The sequence below is a fragment of the Electrophorus electricus genome, chromosome 1 (assembly GCF_013358815.1).
Source record: "Electrophorus electricus isolate fEleEle1 chromosome 1, fEleEle1.pri, whole genome shotgun sequence".
Lineage (NCBI taxonomy): Eukaryota > Metazoa > Chordata > Actinopteri > Gymnotiformes > Gymnotidae > Electrophorus > Electrophorus electricus.
The window spans coordinates 17600531-17621392 of record NC_049535.1 but is presented as its reverse complement, the minus strand read 5'-3'; the positions used below and the strand labels follow the sequence as shown (position 1 = coordinate 17621392).

At 40.8% G+C, this 20862-nt stretch overlaps 2 protein-coding genes across 3 annotated transcripts; both read left to right on the top strand.

The window, feature by feature from the left end:
- The first annotated feature begins 4116 nt into the window (after positions 1 to 4116).
- LOC118242009 lies at positions 4117 to 8079 on the top strand. Of its 2 annotated transcripts, XM_035530105.1 has the most exons (5): positions 4117 to 4364; positions 4499 to 4614; positions 5177 to 5494; positions 5770 to 5897; positions 7380 to 8079. In XM_035530105.1, exons 2-5 carry the CDS (start codon positions 4521 to 4523, stop codon positions 7569 to 7571), a joined length of 732 nt encoding a protein of 243 aa, XP_035385998.1. In that variant the 5' UTR covers positions 4117 to 4364; positions 4499 to 4520; the 3' UTR covers positions 7572 to 8079. The 2 variants fall into 2 exon arrangements, with proteins under 2 accessions (XP_035385998.1, XP_035385995.1); XM_035530102.1 differs by lacking the exon at positions 4117 to 4364 and having other exon boundaries at positions 4413 to 4614.
- A 7765-nt stretch (positions 8080 to 15844) lies between these two features.
- On the top strand, positions 15845 to 19455 carry LOC118242010. Its single transcript, XM_035530117.1, has 4 exons — positions 15845 to 16039; positions 16602 to 16919; positions 17195 to 17322; positions 18764 to 19455. The coding sequence occupies exons 1-4, from the start codon at positions 15964 to 15966 to the stop codon at positions 18908 to 18910; spliced, it is 669 nt and encodes a 222-aa protein (XP_035386010.1). The 5' UTR covers positions 15845 to 15963; the 3' UTR covers positions 18911 to 19455.
- Positions 19456 to 20862: the final 1407 nt, after the last annotated feature.

The following is a 20862-nucleotide window of genomic DNA, read 5'->3' as shown; positions in this document are numbered from 1 at the left end:
GGGAGGGTCCTCAAAGCCTGCGCAGATCAACTAGCCCCGGTATTCACCGACATCTTCAATCTCTCCTTGACGCTCGGTATCGTCCCGTCCATCTTCAAGCGCTCCACCATCGTCCCCGTCCCGAAGAAACCTCGACCCTCCGACCTCAATGACTACCGTCATGTCACCCTCACATCAGTCGTGATGAAGTGCTTTGAAAAGCTAGTCAGAGTCTTCATCACATCTTCACTGCCAGCCTCCATGGACCCACTGCAGTTTGCATACCGCCGCAACCGCTCCACTGACGATGCAATTGCACATCTGCTCCACACTACACTGACTCACTTGGACGAAGGGAGGGGAAATTATGTTAAAATGCTATTTGTCGACTACAGTTCAGCATTTAACACTATCATCCCCTCCCTACTCACTACTAAGTTGGGGGATCTAGGACTGCATACATCCTTGTGCGACTGGATCTCCAACTTCCTAACAGACAGACCACAATCAGTACGGGTGGGCAACTGCGCCTCATCCACCCTCACCCTCAGCACTGGCGCTCCTCAGGGTTGTGTCCTAAGCCCCTTGCTCTACTCACTGTACACCTATGACTGCACAGCCACTTCCAGCTCCATTATCATTGTCAAGTTTGTTGACGACACCGTTGTCATGGGTCTGATCTCGGACAACGACGAGAGGGCCTACCTGGAGGAGATTAAACACCTGGAAAACTGGTGCCAGGAAAATAATCTCCTCCTAAACGTCAGTAAGACAAAGGAGCTGATCGTGGATTGCAGCAAGAAGCAGGAGCGGCACTACCAACCTGTGAGGATCAGTGGAACCACGGTGGATAGAGTAGATAGTTTCAGGTACCTTGGTGTTCACATCTCACAGGACCTGTCCTGGTCCCGCCATACCAACTCCCTGGCAAAGAAGGCTCGTCAGCGTCTTTACCACCTCAGACGCCTAAGAGACTTCAGACTGCCCTCCAAAGTACTGCGGAACTTCTACACCTGCACTATCGAGAGCATCCTCACCGGGAACATCACAGTCTGGTTTGGGAATAGCACCAAGCAGGACAGACAAGCACTCCAAAGAGTAGTGCGTTCAGCAGAGCGCATCACTCACACAGAACTTCCTGACCTGCAGACCATCTACTGCAAGCGGTGCCAGACCAAGGCCAGGAGAATTGTGAAGGACCCCACCCATCCCAACAATAGACTCTTCTCTCTGTTGAGGTCAGGGAGGCGCTTTCGCTCCCTGAAGACCAAGACAGAGAGGCTGAAGAGGAGCTTCTTCCCACAGGCCATTCAGGCCCTGAATCAGGGAAACTGATAAACTGTGGGGACCACCACCACCATGTAACATTTTATATATATATATATATATATATATATATATATATATATACACACATATACAGTTTTTATATTCAATTACCTTGTTACACAACAACTGTAGATATATTTTGTACATACATAGAATATATATATTTATCTTGCATATATATATTTCACATATAGAGAATATCTATATTTCTCTATGCACCCCTGTTTTCTTTTCCTCAGTTTGGACAGAGCACTCTCCACCATTTCACAGCGAGTTATACTGTGTATGACTATGTATGTCACGAATAAAGCAAACTTGAAACTTGAAACTTGAAGTGACAGGATTCCTAGTTATATTGAAAGCCTGAAGTGTAAGTGTGAAAAGGAAAGGTGACCCTGCCATGCTCCTGTGCTGCTAAGCACCTTGTAAGAGCCAGGTATGTGTAAATTTATTGTTACTTCAATTACGGTCAGAGTATGTCATGGGGTGACATGATAATAATGAATAATTATTCACTTGTGCAACTGCCTGTTGTGTGCTAGAGAGAGGTTACATTAAGGACTCTTATTTTCTGTTGACCGTTGTTTTTCTTAATGTTTTGTGTATGTGAAGATGGAGCTGTGAATCAATTGTGGACTAAATAAATGAGCAAATACAACACAGAGTTGTCAGAATCTTGTTGGGCAAAGTGTGTCAGATCCCTTTTTAGCCTATCAGTGATTTTGGCTAAATTCACTAATTTACACACGTTCATACAAACACCCCCTCGGTTGCACGAACTGTGATCTGTCCGTCACGTAGTCAGTAATCCAGGAGGCTGTGAAGGTATCTACCCGCATCCTTTGGAGCTTCTCACGCAGCAGTGAATCCTGGGTTTTGTTGAAGGCACTGGAGAACTCAAAGAACGTGATCCTCAGAGTGCTGTCCTCTTTATCCAGGCAAGAGAGGCCTCACTGACACAGGTAGATGATGGCATCTTCAACTCCAACATTGGGGTCGAAGACAAAGTGCAATGGGTCCATAGAGGTGTGCACCTGAGGTGTAAGATGATCCAAAACTAGTCTCTCCAGGACTTTCATGAGGTTTGTTGTGCAGATGGTCTACAGTCATTTACAGCAGATAGAGAAGACTCATTAGGTAACAGAATAAGACAGGATGTCTTGAACTGAGTACTTGAGCCCTTTTCCGTCACAGGCTGAAGTTAGAGGCAGTGTAGGATCTCACCTAGCTGGTCTGCGCAGGTATCCTGGGGCTGATACTATCGAGCAGTGGTACAGGAAAAAGTCTGCATCTTTCAAGAAGACCATGATTTTTATGCAGGACAATGCTCCATCGCATGCATCGAAGTACTCCACTGCGTGGCTATCCTTAATGTCACGGAACGCTCGCCTCCCGCGAGTCATGTGGTTTAGCGAGCCAGGTGCAGTAGGAGGACTTTTGTTTGTGGCCACGCCTGCACACACCTGTACTTCGTTTTGTCTGTGTGTATTTAAACTCACGTCAGGGTGTGCGGCGCAGTTGGTCGTTGTCGGCGTAATGTTTGAATGTAACGTTTTTGTGTTGATGTATTCTTGTGTATCGAGTTTGTTTAACGTCAATCGTTTCATGTTCATCGTTTGTAATACGTGTGAGTGCTGCTGTCGTTTATGTTAATAAATGTTCGTCCCTGTCGAGGACGTCTGTGCGTCCTGCCCCTCGCTCTGCGGCACTCGGGCCACCACGCGTTACACTTAAAGATGAAAGAATAAATGGCATGGCACCCTTCCTCACCTGACCTAAAAAACCCTATAGAAGAACTTGCGGGCCATTCTTAAATGGGAGTTCTATGGTGAAGGAAAACAGTACAGCTCTCTGAACAGTGTCTGGGAGGCGATGGTTGCTGCTGCATAAAAAGTTTATTGTCGACAGATTAAGAAACTGACAGACTCCATGAATGGAAGGCTTAGGACTTACTGAAAAGAAGGTTGGCTATATTGGGCACTGATTTTATTTAAAAAAAAAAAAATTAATGTCAGAATTGTTTATTTGTAAATTGAGTTGTTGTTATTATTCTCACTTTAACAGATGAAATAAACAAGTGAGATGGGGGAAATCTGCTGAAAGTCTCCATTTAGGTTAAAAATCTGGTAGCGACCGGCTAGAATGAGATTTAAACCAGTAAGAGCTATTCCCATAACCCCAAAAAACATTTTCGAGTCAATCTAGTAAAATATTGTGATCTATAGTATCAAATGCTGCACTCCGATCAACGAATATAAGCAAAGAGACATAACCCTGGTCAGAAGACCACAACAGGTCATTAACTACTGTAATTATTGCTGTCTCTGTTGTGATGGAAAATGATACGAAACTATGTATTATGTGATTCATATAAAATCACACTGATCCTTTTGTTCGTAAATTAATAATGCTGTTTGCACATTTGTATCCACCTGTTGCTGATTAAGTTGAACATGTATCAGGAACTGTTAACATCAAGGTCAACTTGACACACAACCCACACTGTTTGGAGTCAGTTTGGGTTGGTTTGTGGAAAAAACCAAGCCGAGAGCTGATTGGCTTATAGCCACAGCAACAAAGGAAAGAAGAGATGCTTAAGAAAAGATGATTGGTTAAAGACAGCACAGGAGTAGTATAACTAGCCACGGTTTTGTATACTCGGGGCTCCCTACCTGAGGAGAGTCAAACATTTATTTTATTCTTTTTCTTATTAAATTACTCTCTTAATCATGTCTGACTTGCTGTTTGTTCAAAATTCCACAACACTGTACTATAACGAGGCATAAATCTTGACTGAATGGCTTCATGTGTCTGGTTTAGGTATGAGCATAACCACAGAGACGGGAACAGACTCGAGCTCTAGGTCTGAAAGTGCTTCTGCACAGTGCACTGCTACAGGAACTGTCTCACAGAGATCAGAGGCATGAGGTCACAAAGCACACAGACAAGAATGAGATGAAAATAACAAGCACAGAGGTTTCACATCAGAGTGACATATTCACCAAAAATGTTACTTTTTTATCATCATAAGTGAAAACCATGGGTGCATTGAAAATGTAAGTTTTTCTGAAAGCTGTGTAGTTTTTTGGAAAGATGTATGCAGTTCTGTGCAGGTCTGTGATGGATGTAAAAAAGTGTCTTTGTTGTGACACTGAATGTCCTTTGACTATATAAGGTTTCCTGTTTATAGATAGCAGTACTGCTGAAAGGTCATGCATGTAGCAGATGTGATGGCGTCCTCTTGCACGCACATGCTGATTCTACACGTTCTACTCTACGGCTTTGTCTTCACGAGCTCCTCCGCAGGTAGGTCTCCTTTAGGCGTATCTTTTAAAACAATCTTAGTAGACACTTCACCTGTGACAGGTAGTACTATATCCCTCATATAAGAGAAGTGCCATTATGCATTGAGTTTAACATTTGTGTGGTCATTTTTAAGCTTTTCAGAAAGTAACGCAAGTGGTGTGTTGTTTTAGTAAGAAGGCTGTGCAGTTTGAAAATACTGGTCCATCTGACTCCCAGTATAACAGACTAATGCTGGGAACTCAGAAGGTCCAGTCATAAAATCCAAGAATGTTTTGGATGAGAAATCTGAACCCTCTGTGTTACCACTCATGATAAACAGCTTGTCGTGTAATTACAATGATAATATTAAACAATATACTATGTATATAATATTTAACACTTTTACTGTAATTTCATAAGCTTGTTTGTTTTTAGCATTAATTCTAATAACAGAATAACTGTAGACACCACAGGGGTAACAATTCTACTGTTGTTGATTTAAGTACAATTTTATTCAAGTACATCAATTCTCACTGATATGTATTTGACATAAATGTATTTAAATCTTCCCTTTCTCTTTCAGAAGAGAGCACCTTGTTTGTGTCAGTGTCTGTTGGTGAGGTGGCTACTATACAGTGCAGCCCCAGACATGAGCCACAGGACGGAGTGCGTGTTCACAAATTCATGCATAAAAATCAGACGGTGTCCTATTTCTACAAAGATGGAACGTTTACCCCAAAGCCACCATATAATGGCAGATTAGACTCAAACAAAAACTTGTCCAACTTCACTTTGTCCATCCACAATGTGACAGTGAGAGACTCCGCTGTTTACTGGTGTACATTTAACAAAGAGGAAACAGAAAGTTTAAGCAAGGAGAGGTATCTGTTAGTAGTGTCAGGTAAGCATCCTCCTCCTATAAGTATCTACAACCAGAGGTCCTCCTCCAGATTACATTAATAGAAAAGCAATATTTTGATTCTGATCTGTCAGAATTTTAATTTATCTGAAACTTTTAGTTCAAGCTTTTGTTAACACTTAGTATCAAGTGCTTCAAATTGCAAACGCTGATAAGTTTGCATGGGTTGTTTGAATAAAGGTAGTGGCCAGTCTTTTAGAGTGTACTAAGCAACACAGTCTGCTCTGGCTCAACTCACCCGCTTGTTTTCTACCAAGGAAAGGAAATCCAGTGTCCTGAGGGACAGGGACACTTGAATCAGACACTCATCCTTGTGTGTGTGATTACAGCCGTCTCTGTGTTCCTGTCAATCATCACCATCATTCTGCTCAGTGGGATTCCAAAGGTGTGTGTTTTGCCTGCACATATGCCATTACAAACGGATGGGACCTGAGTACATACACACACACCTACATATATACACTCACATGCAGCAGTAGACACTCATGGTTCATGCATACATATACATTCATATGTTTCTGGTTGTCAAATAGTGAGAAAATTTGTAATGTGTGAAGTTCTGGGAATGTCCCAGACAGATTAACTATTTTTTTTTCCATTTTATTGAGAATGGAAACAGTTACATACAGTTTTCTTGATACAGAGAAAGAAATGTATAAATATACCTACAATTTATTTAGTATGAATGTTAAAAAGGAAACACTATATATGAGTATGCACGATAAAACATTAAATGAAGCGAAGTGGCAAACCTGAATGGCACACTATTGACATGCCATTTAGTCTGGTGATATGTGGTTCTGAATACAGCCTATGTATAGCTGGTTTAACTATAATGTATAGCAGGTGAAATAAGTATTGAACACGTCACCAATTTTCTAAGTGAATATTTTTCTAAACGTGCTATTGATATGAAATTTTCACCAGATGTCGGTAACAACCCATCCAGTCCACACATGCAAAGAAATCAAACCATAGATGTCCATAAATTAAGTTATGTGTATTAATGAGAAAACGTATTGAACATGCTAACTTAAATTCATTTAATACTTTGTACAAAAGCCTTTGTTGGTGATGACAGCTTCAAGACGCCTCCTGTAAGGAGAAACTAGTTGCATGCATTGTTCAGGTGTGATTTTGGCCCATTCTTCCACACAAACACTCTTCAAATCCTGAAGGTTCCGTGGGCTCCTTCTATGAACTCTGAGCTTTAGTTCCTTCCATGTATTTTCAGTTGGATTCAGGTCAGGTGATTGGCTGGGCCATTCTTGAGAAAGCTCACTGGTTTTACCCATCATGAGATTTTTCTTATGTGGCACCTTGGTAATGAGACACCTTTTTATAGGCCATCAGTTGAACCAGCTGATATTAATTTCAGTGGCAGGATTGCTTTCTAATTACTGATAGATTTCAGCTGGTGTCATGACTTTCCATGGATTTTTGCAGCTCTCTTTCTTCATGCATTCAATACATTTTCTCTGTGTCGTTTCTCATTATTACACATAACTTAATTTATGGACATTTATGGTTTGATTTCTTTGCGTGTGTGGATTGGATGGGTTGTTATCGACATCTGGTGAGAATTTCATGTCAATAGCACCTTTAGAAATATATTTACTTAGAAAATTGGTAACATGTTCAATACTTATTTCACCTGCTATATAGAGTAAGTTTAAATGTTTTTCTGTCATGTGTAGAGTGGTTGTAGATATTTTAACAATAACGTATTGAGCAGGTTTAGATGTTTTTGGTCTGATGTGTAGAGTGGTTGTAGATGTTTTAACTGTAACATATAGAGCAGGTTTCGATGTTTTTATCATATTCATGTGTTTCGGCTGAAGTTGGTTTCTGGGCCTTGTTTTTTCAGGTCAAGCGATGTTGTGAGCGTAGGAACTACACCTCTACTCAACAGCCTTCTGACTCTGGATCCACACATGTTCAGCAGCCTTTAAACTCTGAGTACGAGGTCATGCGCGCCCACCAGCCATACAAGCTAGATCTGCTTATCAACCCAGCATACGAGTCCACCAACAAATACACTGTTCCAAATAAAGCGTGACAACCGCAGAACTTCAAAACCAGTGGCCAACATGTCACAAAGCCTGTGGTTACCTGTGATGATAAACTTTGTCTTAGACTCAGAGAACATAGTGCGGCATCTCTAAACACCTATAAACTGACTGTGAAATTGAAACTAGGACTGATCAGAGCTTGTTGAAGGAGGGTCTTTCTCAAACTCAAGCACGCTTTACAAATATCACTTTTTTTCTTCTTCTCCCAAAACCAAGCTCAGACCAAACACAGGCCCCAGGTTGACATGACACACTCAGGATGACCCACTCCCCATTTATCTCCTAGCTAACTCTTCAGTATTAGCTAATCTCAAACTAATCATCTTGCTTCTGGTATAGACAGACATTTTCACAATGAAAGAAGCATAAATAAAACAGAATATTCTTAAGTGAAATTAATTTTAAAAATTAAAAGTGAAATCAATTAAAAATGCAACACTTGCTGTACATTTGCTTCATACATTGACATTTCTTAAATAAACACTTGGATTTGTTTGGGTTTTGTATCTGCGTTACTTTTACGCCACACATGCCACTATCCACTTAAAAAAAAAGTGTTTAATATCTACTGGACCACCTTAAGTTACCACAAATTAGTTTCACCTTCATATTACAGCTGCTCATGAAGAAATGTAGTGCAGCTTGTGAAGAAGACGAAACGTTCGCTACTGAAGCCGCTTAGACTTGTGGTTGACATATTCTATCTCTCTATCGCTCTCTTTTTCGTTCTGTTTGTTTGTGTGTGTGTGTGTTTGTTTGTTTGTATGTATGCACAACAGTCACCAAAGTAAAACACAAACACTTTGGGTAATTGAGGCAGAAAAAACTCCTTCTTTCTGTTCTGGATGACTTAACTACAGTGCCAGACCAGATATTGGACAGTAATTGAATGTAGTGAAATGTAAGAATATAAAAATAGATTCATGTGAAACATTTTATTGAAAACATCAAAGGACCTTGGTTTCCATGATTAGCAACGGTGTTAACATGTTTCTTTAAAGTCTATCTGGAGTCCTGCCTTGGCTCGGGTTAAAATTTATGGTGATTGCTTGGCGAAGCGGAGCAGTCTACCAGGGTTCACGCACCAAAGCTGTACGTGGTTTGACAACTGGTTGTTGCGTCTGCAATCATCCATTTCCTGTTTGTTTGAGATCTTAGTAAGATGTAACCAGCTGACATGTCTGCATCAGGTATGCATGTATAGCTGCTGGTATCCTGCAAACAAAACTTGCCTCTTCATCTGTGATTACGTCGGACTAAGCGGCAAATGGCTTGAAAGCAAAAATGATTTTCATTTCCTTTGTTACCTTACAAAAAAGCTTTAAAAAGGTGTATAAAAAAGTGGTTAATTATCACAAATATCTTACTTTGTCTTTTTCGCCACCATTAAGGCTATGCGTCTGCCCGCCCAAAGAAACACAGACTGTGCCATCAAGTTGGTAGGAGACTCTTACTCTCCCCCATGCCAGATCCTCTGTCTCAGGTGGAGAACCAGATCACAGGGCAGTAGATGCAGAAGGCTGCAGGCCAGGGCTACATCTGCCCTCCGTCAAGTCTGGACTACAGAGATCCGAATACCGTCAGAGTGAAGTACCTGCTCCCCCTGCCTCTGGTCCCAGCTGCGCTGGAGCAGGAGAGAGGGGCATAGTGCCTCACCAAAGAGTCCTGCACAGCACCTACAGTCTGACAGGCATCAGGGGAGGGCATGGATGCAGGCATGTAAGGCCCATAGCCGAGCCACTGCCCCCTCTGTCTTGCAGGAGTTCGTTAACAAGGTCTGAGAGATACTGAGAAGTACTTTGTAAGTAGTTGTCAACACTACCATTAAACCTTACCCCGTGTGCATGTTTGGTTTCCATAGGCTCATTCATTTGGCTGTTAAACAGTTGATGACAATAAAACGGTCAAGAATAACACATTTATGAAAACTGCCATTGAGAAGTGGCAAGGTGCCACAGCTGAAGGACATGCAGAAAAAAAGAACCAAATGCGAGTCTCCAACTGCAGCATTTAATGAAAATGAATGAGCACGCTGTCATGTTAAATCAAGCCACAATGTGTCAAAGAAACCTTTATGCAGTTTATGGCTATATTGTCCTTTCAATTGAAATTTAAAGCCAATCAGAAAATTCTCCGTGAACCGACACTAATTCAACATGCACACTTGACCAAGCATCACTGACTGGGACCAACTAGAGCCAATGATGCAGAACACACAGCACAAAGTACGGCTCACAGTTGGTCATTTTGGGACATTTGGGCTTACCACAGATGACAGAAAAACATTCTTTTTTCTTAATTAACAACAACATCAACAACAAGAAAAAAAATTCTAGACCCAGAGTACTTTAGTGTGGGCATAAGAGCATAGCGCCGATGGCGAGTCAGGAGTCTTCGTGTGTAGGTAAGTAGTCATGGCCATCCGGTACAGATTGGAGTAATTGGGATCATTCACGTTTGGCACACGTCCCCAGCACTTTCTGAAATGCTGATTTTACAGATGTAACGAGGGACAGGACACGCGCCGAGGGGAGGGGGTGCGTTCACCAGTGGGTGCCATGCCAGGACTGCGCCAGATTACAAATGAAACTCTCTAAAGCTGCCTGATGAAAAAGAAACGAACTCGGTTTGTTAAAATACAGCCTTTGCTGTTATCTGGAACACAGACTATCAGCATGTTTTCCATGGGAATGCATTAGGAATATGGGCATGCAGATACAAGCCTGGATAATGGAAATTACTGTACATGATCACATGACTGGGGGTCAAACAGCATCTCTGTGGTGTTGCTGACATTTAATATGGGGCACTGGGCAGTTTTCTTTCCTACTGATATTATGACGTAGCAGAATCTTTATACAGTGAACTTAATAAAGCAGTGTCATTAGATAATTTGATAATGCGGTTGCGTGGATGAGTGCTGATGTGCCCGTCTGAAAGGAGAGTAAAGAGGATGAACGAGCTTGGGGACACCTGATCATTTTACACTAAAAGGATGCTGCTAACTTTTACTGAGTGAGACTTGACAGGACAGTGTGGTGTCATTTCATAATAAAAGGCTGAATGCTCATCTGCTTCAGTTTCTTCAACAAAAAAGGGGGAACAACTAAAGAGTATTAATGCAGAAAGAGTAAAAGTGCATATTTAAGAGAATATTAAACCAGAAATAAAAAATCAACAAAAAGCATACTCAACAGCCTTCTGACTCTGGATCCACACATGTTCAGCAGCCTTTAAACTCTGAGTACAAGGTCATGCGCGCCCACCAGCCAAAAAATTGGTGACGTGTTCAATACTTATTTCACCTGCTATATAGAGTAAGTTTAGATGTTTTTCTGTCATGTGTAGAGTGGTTGTAGATATTTTAACAATAACGTATTGAGCAGGTTTAGATGTTTTTGGTCTGATGTGTAGAGTGGTTGTAGATGTTTTAACTGTAACATATAGAGCAGGTTTCGATGTTTTTATCATATTCATGTGTTTCGGCTGAAGTTGGTTTCTGGGCCTTGTTTTTTCAGGTCAAGTGATGTTGTGAGCGTAGGAACTACACCTCTACTCAACAACCTTCTGACTCTGGATCCACACATGTTCAGTAGCCTTTGAACTCTGAGTACGAGGTCATGCGCGCCCACCAGCCATACAAGCTAGATCTGCTTATCAACCCAGCATACGAGTCCACCAACAAATACACTGTTCCAAATAAAGCGTGACAACCGCAGAACTTCAAAACCAGTGGCCAACATCTCACAAAGCCTGTGGTTACCTGTGATGATGAACTTTGTCTTAGACTCAGAGAACATAGTGCGGAATCTCTAAACACCTATAAACTGACTGTGAAATTGAAACTAGGACTGATCAGAGCTTGTTGAAGGAGGGTCTTTCTCAAACTCAAGCACGCTTTACAAATATCACTTTTTTTTCTTCTTCTCCCAAAACCAAGCTCAGGCCAAATACAGGCCGCAGGTTGACATAACACACTCAGGATGACCCACTACCCATTTATCTCCTAGTTAACTCTTGAGTATTAGCTAATCGCAAACTAATCATCTTGCTTCTGGTATAGACAGTGTCAGGTAAGCATCCTCCTCCTACATGTATTTACAACCAGAGGTCCTCCTCCAGATTACATTAATAGAAAGTTGTGTGTTTGAACAAATCTCTGTGACAGACAATTTTCTTCATGCAGGAAAAGAACAATATACAAATAAACCCAGAGAGGGAAAAGTCTGAGCTAATAGTTATCTAGATTCTTAGTGCTTTTTGAAGAGATTTGAAGAAAAAAAAAAGTTAATTTATTTATTGATAATGGTTCTGTTCCAAAATCACAGTGTTTATTTTCAAATCTATGCTAAGACTTTTAGAAAACAGACTCTGAAATGAAGGTGTTTCTTATTATTCTGGGAAATGTTATTCACTGGGTTCTGTTGTAAATGTTTAAATATAGAGTGCATCTTTAAGCTAATGTGAAGATCAGGTGTACATATTTTACTACAGCATATAAAGAAGGTGTTGATTTTTTTTAAGCATAAAATATACTACATACACTATGTATGAGATAAAACCTTTTTAAAAACCTGTTAAATGAAGCAAGGTGGCAAACCTGAATGGCACACTATCGACATGCCATTTAGTCTGGAGATATGTGGTTCTGAATGCAGGTGTAGATATTTTAACCATAATGTGTAGAGTAGGAGTAGATGTTTTTGTTTTATCATCTTCTTGTGTCGTGGACCAAGTTGTTTGCTGTGCCTTATTTTTCCAGATAAAGAATGGTGAGCGTGGAAAATACCCCCCCACTCAACAGCCCTCGGACTCAGAATACCCACGCAGCCTGTAAAGTCTGAGTATGAGGTCATACGTGATTACTGGCCATAGGAATCACAGCCATTCATCAACCCAGCATAGAAATCCACCGGAAAATACACAGACACCGCAACGCACTGTTTTTACTGAAATATAAGAACCACATATCCAGTGTGTCAACAGGGCTGTGATTAGCGGTGATGAGGATGAGCTGTTGGCATGAATATATCTGAACTTCTTCTCTGACTCCATTGCAGACCAGCAATTCTGCAGCTTGATTTTAAAAAGAAAAGCACTTTTTTCTAGAGCTTGCTGTTGGTTGGTCTAGAATTAATATTTCAGCAGCTAATATTCACAAAATTCACAGCTAAAGTAATTTATTTTGATGAATTTTCATCAACAATTTTTTTGGCTTCACAAACGTGCAGTAATCTATTTTGCATGTTGTATGGAGTGCAACAATAATCTTTGCTTTTTTCATGACAGCTAATATTATCTAAATTGACAGCCAAAATAAACATTTAGTCCTCTTTTCCAGAACCAGTCCCTGTACTGTGAAGGCTGAGAGGGCATAGTGCTGCTTTTGTGTATATACATAAATCTGCTGGCGAGAACTTGGTTCTACCCATAGGAGTGTCACAAGGGGAAATGAACAGTACAAAACTATGCACTTCTGTGCAGCACTTTATCTATTATCAGTGCATTGTCCACTATTCGTCCACTGCCGGCCAGCCCTGGGTCTGCAGACGGGTCTTTGGCCAGTGTACTCAGAACACGCAAGTGACCTCTTGTGACGTGCCAAGTTGAGTTCTTAACATTGCCTGGGAAAGAGCTCCCCCTATTGACAGAATAAGGATAATTGCGTTTATCCATCATATTTTACCATGTACCACTTTCCAGTTTACATGCTAATCAGGTCATGCAGCTGTACGAGTAGCACTCGTTTAGATAGAGTTAATCTTTTTGTTCTGAAACTCTGGAAACCCAAGGCAGGAGCTCTACGTGTGGTGGGTATATTTCTTAATCCTGAAATGGTGTACTGTTAAACCCTGATTTTGTGTTAAATTCCTGATTTACACGCTGAGAAAAGTCATTTAGAGGTTAAGTTCTAAATAAGCATAATGACATATTAGTCCCTTGGTAGTACCCAGCACAAACAAGCCCTCTTATTCACTTGGTTCAGTCTTCAGATTCTCCAGCTCTGATACTGCTAAAACAGGTGCTGCACTTCCTGCACAACACATCCTATACCAGACTTGTACAAGACATGCAACAACACACTGTAATGTCTTCCAAAAGTAGAGTCTATACTGACCCTTCTTGTAGATGGCTTTAGTGTTACATTTCCAATCTTATTTTCTGTTGACCGTTGTTTCTCTTAATGTTTTGTGTATGAGAAGATATAGCTGTGAATCAATTGTGGACTAAATAAATGAGCAAATACAACACAGAGTTGTCTGAATCTTGTTGGGCAAAGTGTGTCAGATCCCTTTTTAGCCTATCAGTGATTTTGGCTAAATTCACTAATTTACACACGTTCATACAAACACCCCCTCGGTTGCGCGAACTGTGATCTGTCCGTCACGTAGTCAGTAATCCAGGAGGCTGTGAAGGTATCTACCTGCATCCTTGGAGCTTCTCACGCAGCAGTGAATCCTGGGTTTTGTTGAAGGCACTGGAGAACTCAAAGAACGTGATCCTCAGAGTGCTGTCCTCTTTATCCAGGCAAGAGAGGCCTCACTGACACAGGTAGATGATGGCATCTTCAATTCCAACATTGGGGTCGAAGACAAAGTGCAATGGGTCCATAGAGGTGTGCACCTGAGGTGTAAGATGATCCAAAACTAGTCTCTCCAGGACTTTCATGAGGTTTGTTGTGCAGATGGTCTACAGTCATTTACAGCAGATAGAGAAGACTCATTAGGTACCAGAATAAGACAGGATGTCTTGAACTGAGTACTTGAGCCCTTTTCCGGCACAGGCTGAAGTTAGAGACAGTGTAGGATCTCACCTAGCTGGTCTGCGCAGGTATCCTGGGGCTGATACTATCGAGCAGTGGTACAGGAAAAAGTCTGCATCTTTCAAGAAGACCATGATTTTTATGCAGGACAATGCTCCATCGCATGCATCGAAGTACTCCACTGCGTGGCTATCCTTAATGTCACGGAACGCTCGCCTCCCGCGAGTCACGTGGTTTAGCCAGCCAGGTGCAGTAGGAGGACTTTTGTTTGTGGCCACGCCTGCACACACCTGTACTTCGTTTTGTCTGTGTGTATTTAAACTCACGTCAGGGTGTGCGGTACAGTTGGTCGTTGTCGGCGTAATGTCGGAATGTAACGTGTTTGTGTTGATGTATTCTTGCGTATCGAGTTTGTTTAACGTCAATCGTTTCATGTTCATCGTTTGTAATACGTGTGAGTGCTGCTGTCGTTTATGTTAATAAATGTTCGTCCCTGTCGAGGAAGTCTGTGCGTCCTGCCCCTCGCTCTGCGGCACTCGGGCCACCACGCGTTACACTTAAAGATGAAAGAATAAATGGCATGGCACCCTTCCTCACCTGACCTAAACCCGATAGAGAACTTGCGGGCCATTCTTAAATGGGAGTTCTATGGTGAAGGAAAACAGTACAGCTCTCTGAACAGTGTCTGGGAGGCGATGGTTGCTGCTGCATAAAAAGTTTATTGTCGACAGATTAAGAAACTGACAGACTCCATGAATGGAAGGCTTAGGACTTACTGAAAAGAAGGTTGGCTATATTGGGCACTGATTTTTATTAAAAAAAAAAAAATTAATGTCAGAATTGTTTATTTGTAAATTGAGTTGTTTGTTTATTATTCTCACTTTAACAGATGAAAATAAACAAGTGAGATGGGGAAATCTGCTGAAAAGTCTCCATTTAGGTTAAAAATCTGGTAGCGACCGGCTAGATGAGATTTAAACCAGTAAAGAGCTATTCCCATAACCCCAATAACATTTTCGAGTCAATCTAGTAAAATATTGTGATCTATAGTATCAAATGCTGCACTCCGATCAACTAATATAAGCAAAGAGACATAACCCTGGTCAGAAGACCACAACAGATCATTAACTACTGTAATTATTGCTGTCTCTGTACTATAACGAGGCATAAATCTTGACTGAATGGCTTCATGTGTCTGGTTTAGGTATGAGCATAGCCGCAGAGACGGGAACAGACTCGAGCTCTAGGTCTGAAAGTGCTTCTGCACAGTGCACTGCTACAGGAACTGTCTCACAGAGATCAGAGGCATGAGGTCACAAAGCACAGACAAGAATGAGATGAAAATAACTCAAGCACAGAGGTTTCACATCAGAGTGACATATTCACCAAAAATGTTACTTTTTTATCATCATAAGTGAAAACCATGGGTGCATTGAAAATGTAAGTTTTTCTGAAAGCTGTGTACAGTTTTTTGGAAAGATGTATGCAGTTCTGTGCAGGTCTGTGATGGATGTAAAAAAGTGTCTTTGTTGTGACACTGAATGTCCTTTGACTATATAAGGTTTCCTGTTTATAGATAGCAGTACTTCTGAAAGGTCCTGCATGTAGCAGATGTGATGGCGTCCTCTTGCACGCACATGCTGATTCTACACGTTCTACTCTACGGCTTTGTCTTCACGAGCTCCTCCGCAGGTAGGTCTCCTTTAGGCGTATCTTTTAAAACAATCTTAGTAGACACTTCACCTGTGACAGGTAGTACTATATCCCTCATATAAGAGAACTGCCATTATGCATTGAGTTGAACATTTGTGTGGTCATTTTTAAGCTTTTCAGAAAGTAACGCAAGTGGTGTGTTGTTTTAGTAAGAAGGCTGTGCAGTTTGAAAATACTGGTCCATCTGACTCCCAGTATAACAGACTAATGCTGGGAACTCAGAAGGTCCAGTCATAAAATCGATGAATGTTTTGGATGAGAAATCTGAACCCTCTGTGTTACCACTCATGATAAACAGCTTGTCGTGTAATTACAATGATAATATTAAACAATATACTATGTATATAATATTTAACACTTTTACTGTAATTTCATAAGCTTGTTTGTTTTTAGCATTAATTCTAATAACAGAATAACTGTAGACACCACAGGGGTAACAATTCTACTGTTGTTGATTTAAGTACAATTTTATTCAAGTACATCAATTCTCACTGATATGTATTTGACATAAATGTATTTAAATCTTCCCTTTCTCTTTCAGAAGAGAGCACCTTGTTTGTGTCAGTGTCTGTTGGTGAGGTGGCTACTATACAGTGCAGCCCCAGACATGAGCCACAGGACGGAGTGCGTGTTCACAAATTCATGCATAAAAATCAGGCGGTGTCCTATTTCTACAGAGATGGAACATTTACCCCAAAGCCACCATATAATGGCAGATTAGACTCAAATAAAAACTTGTCCAACTTCACTTTGTCCATCCACAATGTGACAGTGAGAGACTCCGGTGTTTACTGGTGTACATTTAACAAAGAGGAAACAGAAAGTTTAAGCAAGGAGAGGTATCTGTTAGTAGTGTCAGGTAAGCATCCTCCTCCTACATGTATTTACAACCAGAGGTCCTCCTCCAGATTACATTAATAGAAAAGCAATATTTTGATTCTGATCTGTCAGAATTTTAATTTATCTGAAATTTTTAGTTCAAGCTTTTGTTAACACTTAGTATCAAGTGCTTCAAATTGCAAACGCTGATAAGTTTGCGTGGGTTGTTTGAATAAAGGTAGTGGCCAGTCTTTTAGAGTGTACTAAGCAACACAGTCTGCTCTGGCTCAACTCACCCGCTTGTTTTCTACCAAGGAAAGGAAATCCGGTGTCCTGAGCGACAGGGACACTTGAATCACACACTCATCCTTGTGTGTGTGATTACAGCCGTCTCTGTGTTCCTGTCAATCATCACCATTATTCTGCTCAGTGGGATTCCAAAGGTGTGTGTTTTGCCTGCACATATGCCATTACAAACGCATGGGACCTGAGTACATACACACACACCTACATATATACACTCACATGCAGCAGTAGACACTCATGATTCATGCATACATATACATTCATACGTTTCTGGCTGTCAAATAGTGAGAAAATTTGTAATGTGTGAAGTTCTGGGAATGTCCCAGACAGATTAACTTTTTTTTTTTTTCCATTTTATTGAGAATGGAAACAGTTACATACAGTTTTCTTGATACAGAGAAAGAAATGTATAAATATACCTACAATTTATTTAGTATGAATGTTAAAAAGGAAACACTATATATGAGTATGCACGATAAAAGGTTAAATGAAGCGAAGTGGCAAACCTGAATGGCACACTATTGACATGCCATTTAGTCTGGTGATATGTGGTTCTGAATACAGCCTATGTATAGCTGGTTTAACTATAATGTATAGCAGGTGAAATAAGTATTGAACACGTCACCAATTTTCTAAGTAAATATTTTTCTAAAGGTGCTATTGATATGAAATTCTCACCAAATGTCGGTAACAACCCATCCAGTCCACCCATGCAAAGAAATCAAACCATAGATGTCCATAAATTAAGTTATGTGTATTAATGAGAAAACGTATTGAACATGCTAACTTAAATTCATTTAATACTTTGTACAAAAGCCTTTGTTGGTGATGACAGCTTCAAGACGCCTCCTGTATGGAGAAACTAGTTGCATGCATTGTTCAGGTGTGATTTTGGCCTATTCTTCTACACAAACACTCTTCAAATCCTGAAGGTTCCGTGGGCTCCTTCTATGAACTCTTGAGCTTTATTTCCTTCCACATATTTCCAGCTCACTGGTTTTACCCATCATGAGATTTTCTTATGTGGCACCTTGGTAACGAGACACCTTTTTATAGGCCATCAGTTGAACCAGCTGATATTAATTTCAGTGGCAGGATTGCTTTCTAATTACTGATAGATTTCAGCTGGTGTCATGACTTTCCATGGATTTTTGCAGCTCTCTTTCTTCATGCATTCAATACATTTTCTCTGTGTCGTTTCTCATTATTACACATAACTTAATTTATGGACATTTATGGTTTGATTTCTTTGCATTTGTGGATTGGATGGGTTGTTATCGACATCTGGTGAGAATTTCATGTCAATAGCACCTTTAGAAATATATTTACTTAGAAAATTGGTAACATGTTCAATACTTATTTCACCTGCTATATAGAGTAAGTTTAGATGTTTTTCTGTCATGTGTAGAGTGGTTGTAGATATTTTAACAATAACGTATTGAGCAGGTTTAGATGTTTTTGGTCTATTGTGTAGAGTGGTTGTAGATGTTTTAACTGTAACATATAGAGCAGGTTTCGATATTTTTATCATATTCATGTGTTTCGGCTGAAGTTGGTTTCTGGGCCTTGTTTTTTCAGGTCAAGCGATGTTGTGAGCGTAGGAACTACACCTCTACTCAACAGCCTTCTGACTCTGGATCCACACATGTTCAGCAACCTTTGAACTCTGAGTACGAGGTCATGCACGCCCACCAGCCCTACAAGCTAGATCTGCCCAGCATATGAGTCCACCAACAAATACACTGTACCAGATAAAGTGTGACAACCGCAGAACTTCAAAACCAGTAGCCAACATGTCGCAAAGCCTGTGGTTACCTGTGATGATGAACTTTGTCTTAGACTCAGAGAACATAGTGCGGCATCTCTAAACACCTATAAACTGACTGTGAAATTGAAACTAGAACTGATCAGAGCTTGTTGAAGGAGGGTCTTTCTCAAACTCAAGCACGCTTTACAAATATCACTTTTTTTCTTCTTCTCCCAAAACCAAGCTCAGACCAAACACAGGCCCCAGGTTGACATGACACACTCAGGATGACCCACTCCCCATTTATCTCCTAGCTAACTCTTCAGTATTAGCTAATCTCAAACTAATCATCTTGCTTCTGGTATAGACAGACATTTTCACAATGAAAGAAGCATAAATAAAACAGAATATTCTTAAGTGAAATTAATTTTAAAAATTAAAAGTGAAATCAATTAAAAATGCAACACTTGCTGTACATTTGCTTCATACATTGACATTTCTTAAATAAACACTTGGATTTGTTTGGGTTTTGTATCTGCGTTACTTTTACGCCACACATGCCACTAACCACTTAAAAAAAAAGTGTTTAATATCTACTGGACCACCTTAAGTTACCACAAATTAGTTTCACCTTCATATTACAGCTGCTCATGAAGAAATGTAGTGCAGCTTGTGAAGAAGACGAAACGTTCGCTACTGAAGCCGCTTAGACTTGTGGTTGACATATTCTATCTCTCTATCGCTCTCTTTTTCGTTCTGTTTGTTTGTGTGTGTGTGTGTTTGTTTGTTTGTATGTATGCACAACAGTCACCAAAGTAAAACACAAACACTTTGGGTAATTGAGGCAGAAAAAACTCCTTCTTTCTGTTCTGGATGACTTAACTACAGTGCCAGACCAGATATTGGACAGTAATTGAATGTAGTGAAATGTAAGAATATAAAAATAGATTCATGTGAAACATTTTATTGAAAACATCAAAGGACCTTGGTTTCCATGATTAGCAACGGTGTTAACATGTTTCTTTAAAGTCTATCTGGAGTCCTGCCTTGGCTCGGGTTAAAATTTATGGTGATTGCTTGGCGAAGCGGAGCAGTCTACCAGGGTTCACGCACCAAAGCTGTACGTGGTTTGACAACTGGTTGTTGCGTCTGCAATCATCCATTTCCTGTTTGTTTGAGATCTTAGTAAGATGTAACCAGCTGACATGTCTGCATCAGGTATGCATGTATAGCTGCTGGTATCCTGCAAACAAAACTTGCCTCTTCATCTGTGATTACGTCGGACTAAGCGGCAAATGGCTTGAAAGCAAAAATGATTTTCATTTCCTTTGTTACCTTACAAAAAAGCTTTAAAAAGGTGTATAAAAAAGTGGTTAATTATCACAAATATCTTACTTTGTCTTTTTCGCCACCATTAAGGCTATGCGTCTGCCCGCCCAAAGAAACACAGACTGTGCCATCAAGTTGGTAGGAGACTCTTACTCTCCCCCATGCCAGATCCTCTGTCTCAGGTGGAGAACCAGATCACAGGGCAGTAGATGCAGAAGGCTGCAGGCCAGGGCTACATCTGCCCTCCGTCAAGTCTGGACTACAGAGATCCGAATACCGTCAGAGTGAAGTACCTGCTCCCCCTGCCTCTGGTCCCAGCTGCGCTGGAGCAGGAGAGAGGGGCATAGTGCCTCACCAAAGAGTCCTGCACAGCACCTACAGTCTGACAGGCATCAGGGGAGGGCATGGATGCAGGCATGTAAGGCCCATAGCCGAGCCACTGCCCCCTCTGTCTTGCAGGAGTTCGTTAACAAGGTCTGAGAGATACTGAGAAGTACTTTGTAAGTAGTTGTCAACACTACCATTAAACCTTACCCCGTGTGCATGTTTGGTTTCCATAGGCTCATTCATTTGGCTGTTAAACAGTTGATGACAATAAAAC

Coding starts and splice junctions, on each gene's coding strand:
- LOC118242009 (XM_035530105.1), top strand. CDS start 4,521: ATGCATGTAGCAGATGTGATGGCGTCCTCTTGCACGCACATGCTGATT. Junction 4,615..5,176: donor CTTCACGAGCTCCTCCGCAG/GTAGGTCTCCTT, acceptor TTTCTCTTTCAG/AAGAGAGCACCTTGTTTGTG. Junction 5,495..5,769: donor GTATCTGTTAGTAGTGTCAG/GTAAGCATCCTC, acceptor TTTTCTACCAAG/GAAAGGAAATCCAGTGTCCT.
- LOC118242010 (XM_035530117.1), top strand. CDS start 15,964: ATGGCGTCCTCTTGCACGCACATGCTGATTCTACACGTTCTACTCTAC. Junction 16,920..17,194: donor GTATCTGTTAGTAGTGTCAG/GTAAGCATCCTC, acceptor TTTTCTACCAAG/GAAAGGAAATCCGGTGTCCT. Junction 17,323..18,763: donor TGCTCAGTGGGATTCCAAAG/GTGTGTGTTTTG, acceptor TTGTTTTTTCAG/GTCAAGCGATGTTGTGAGCG.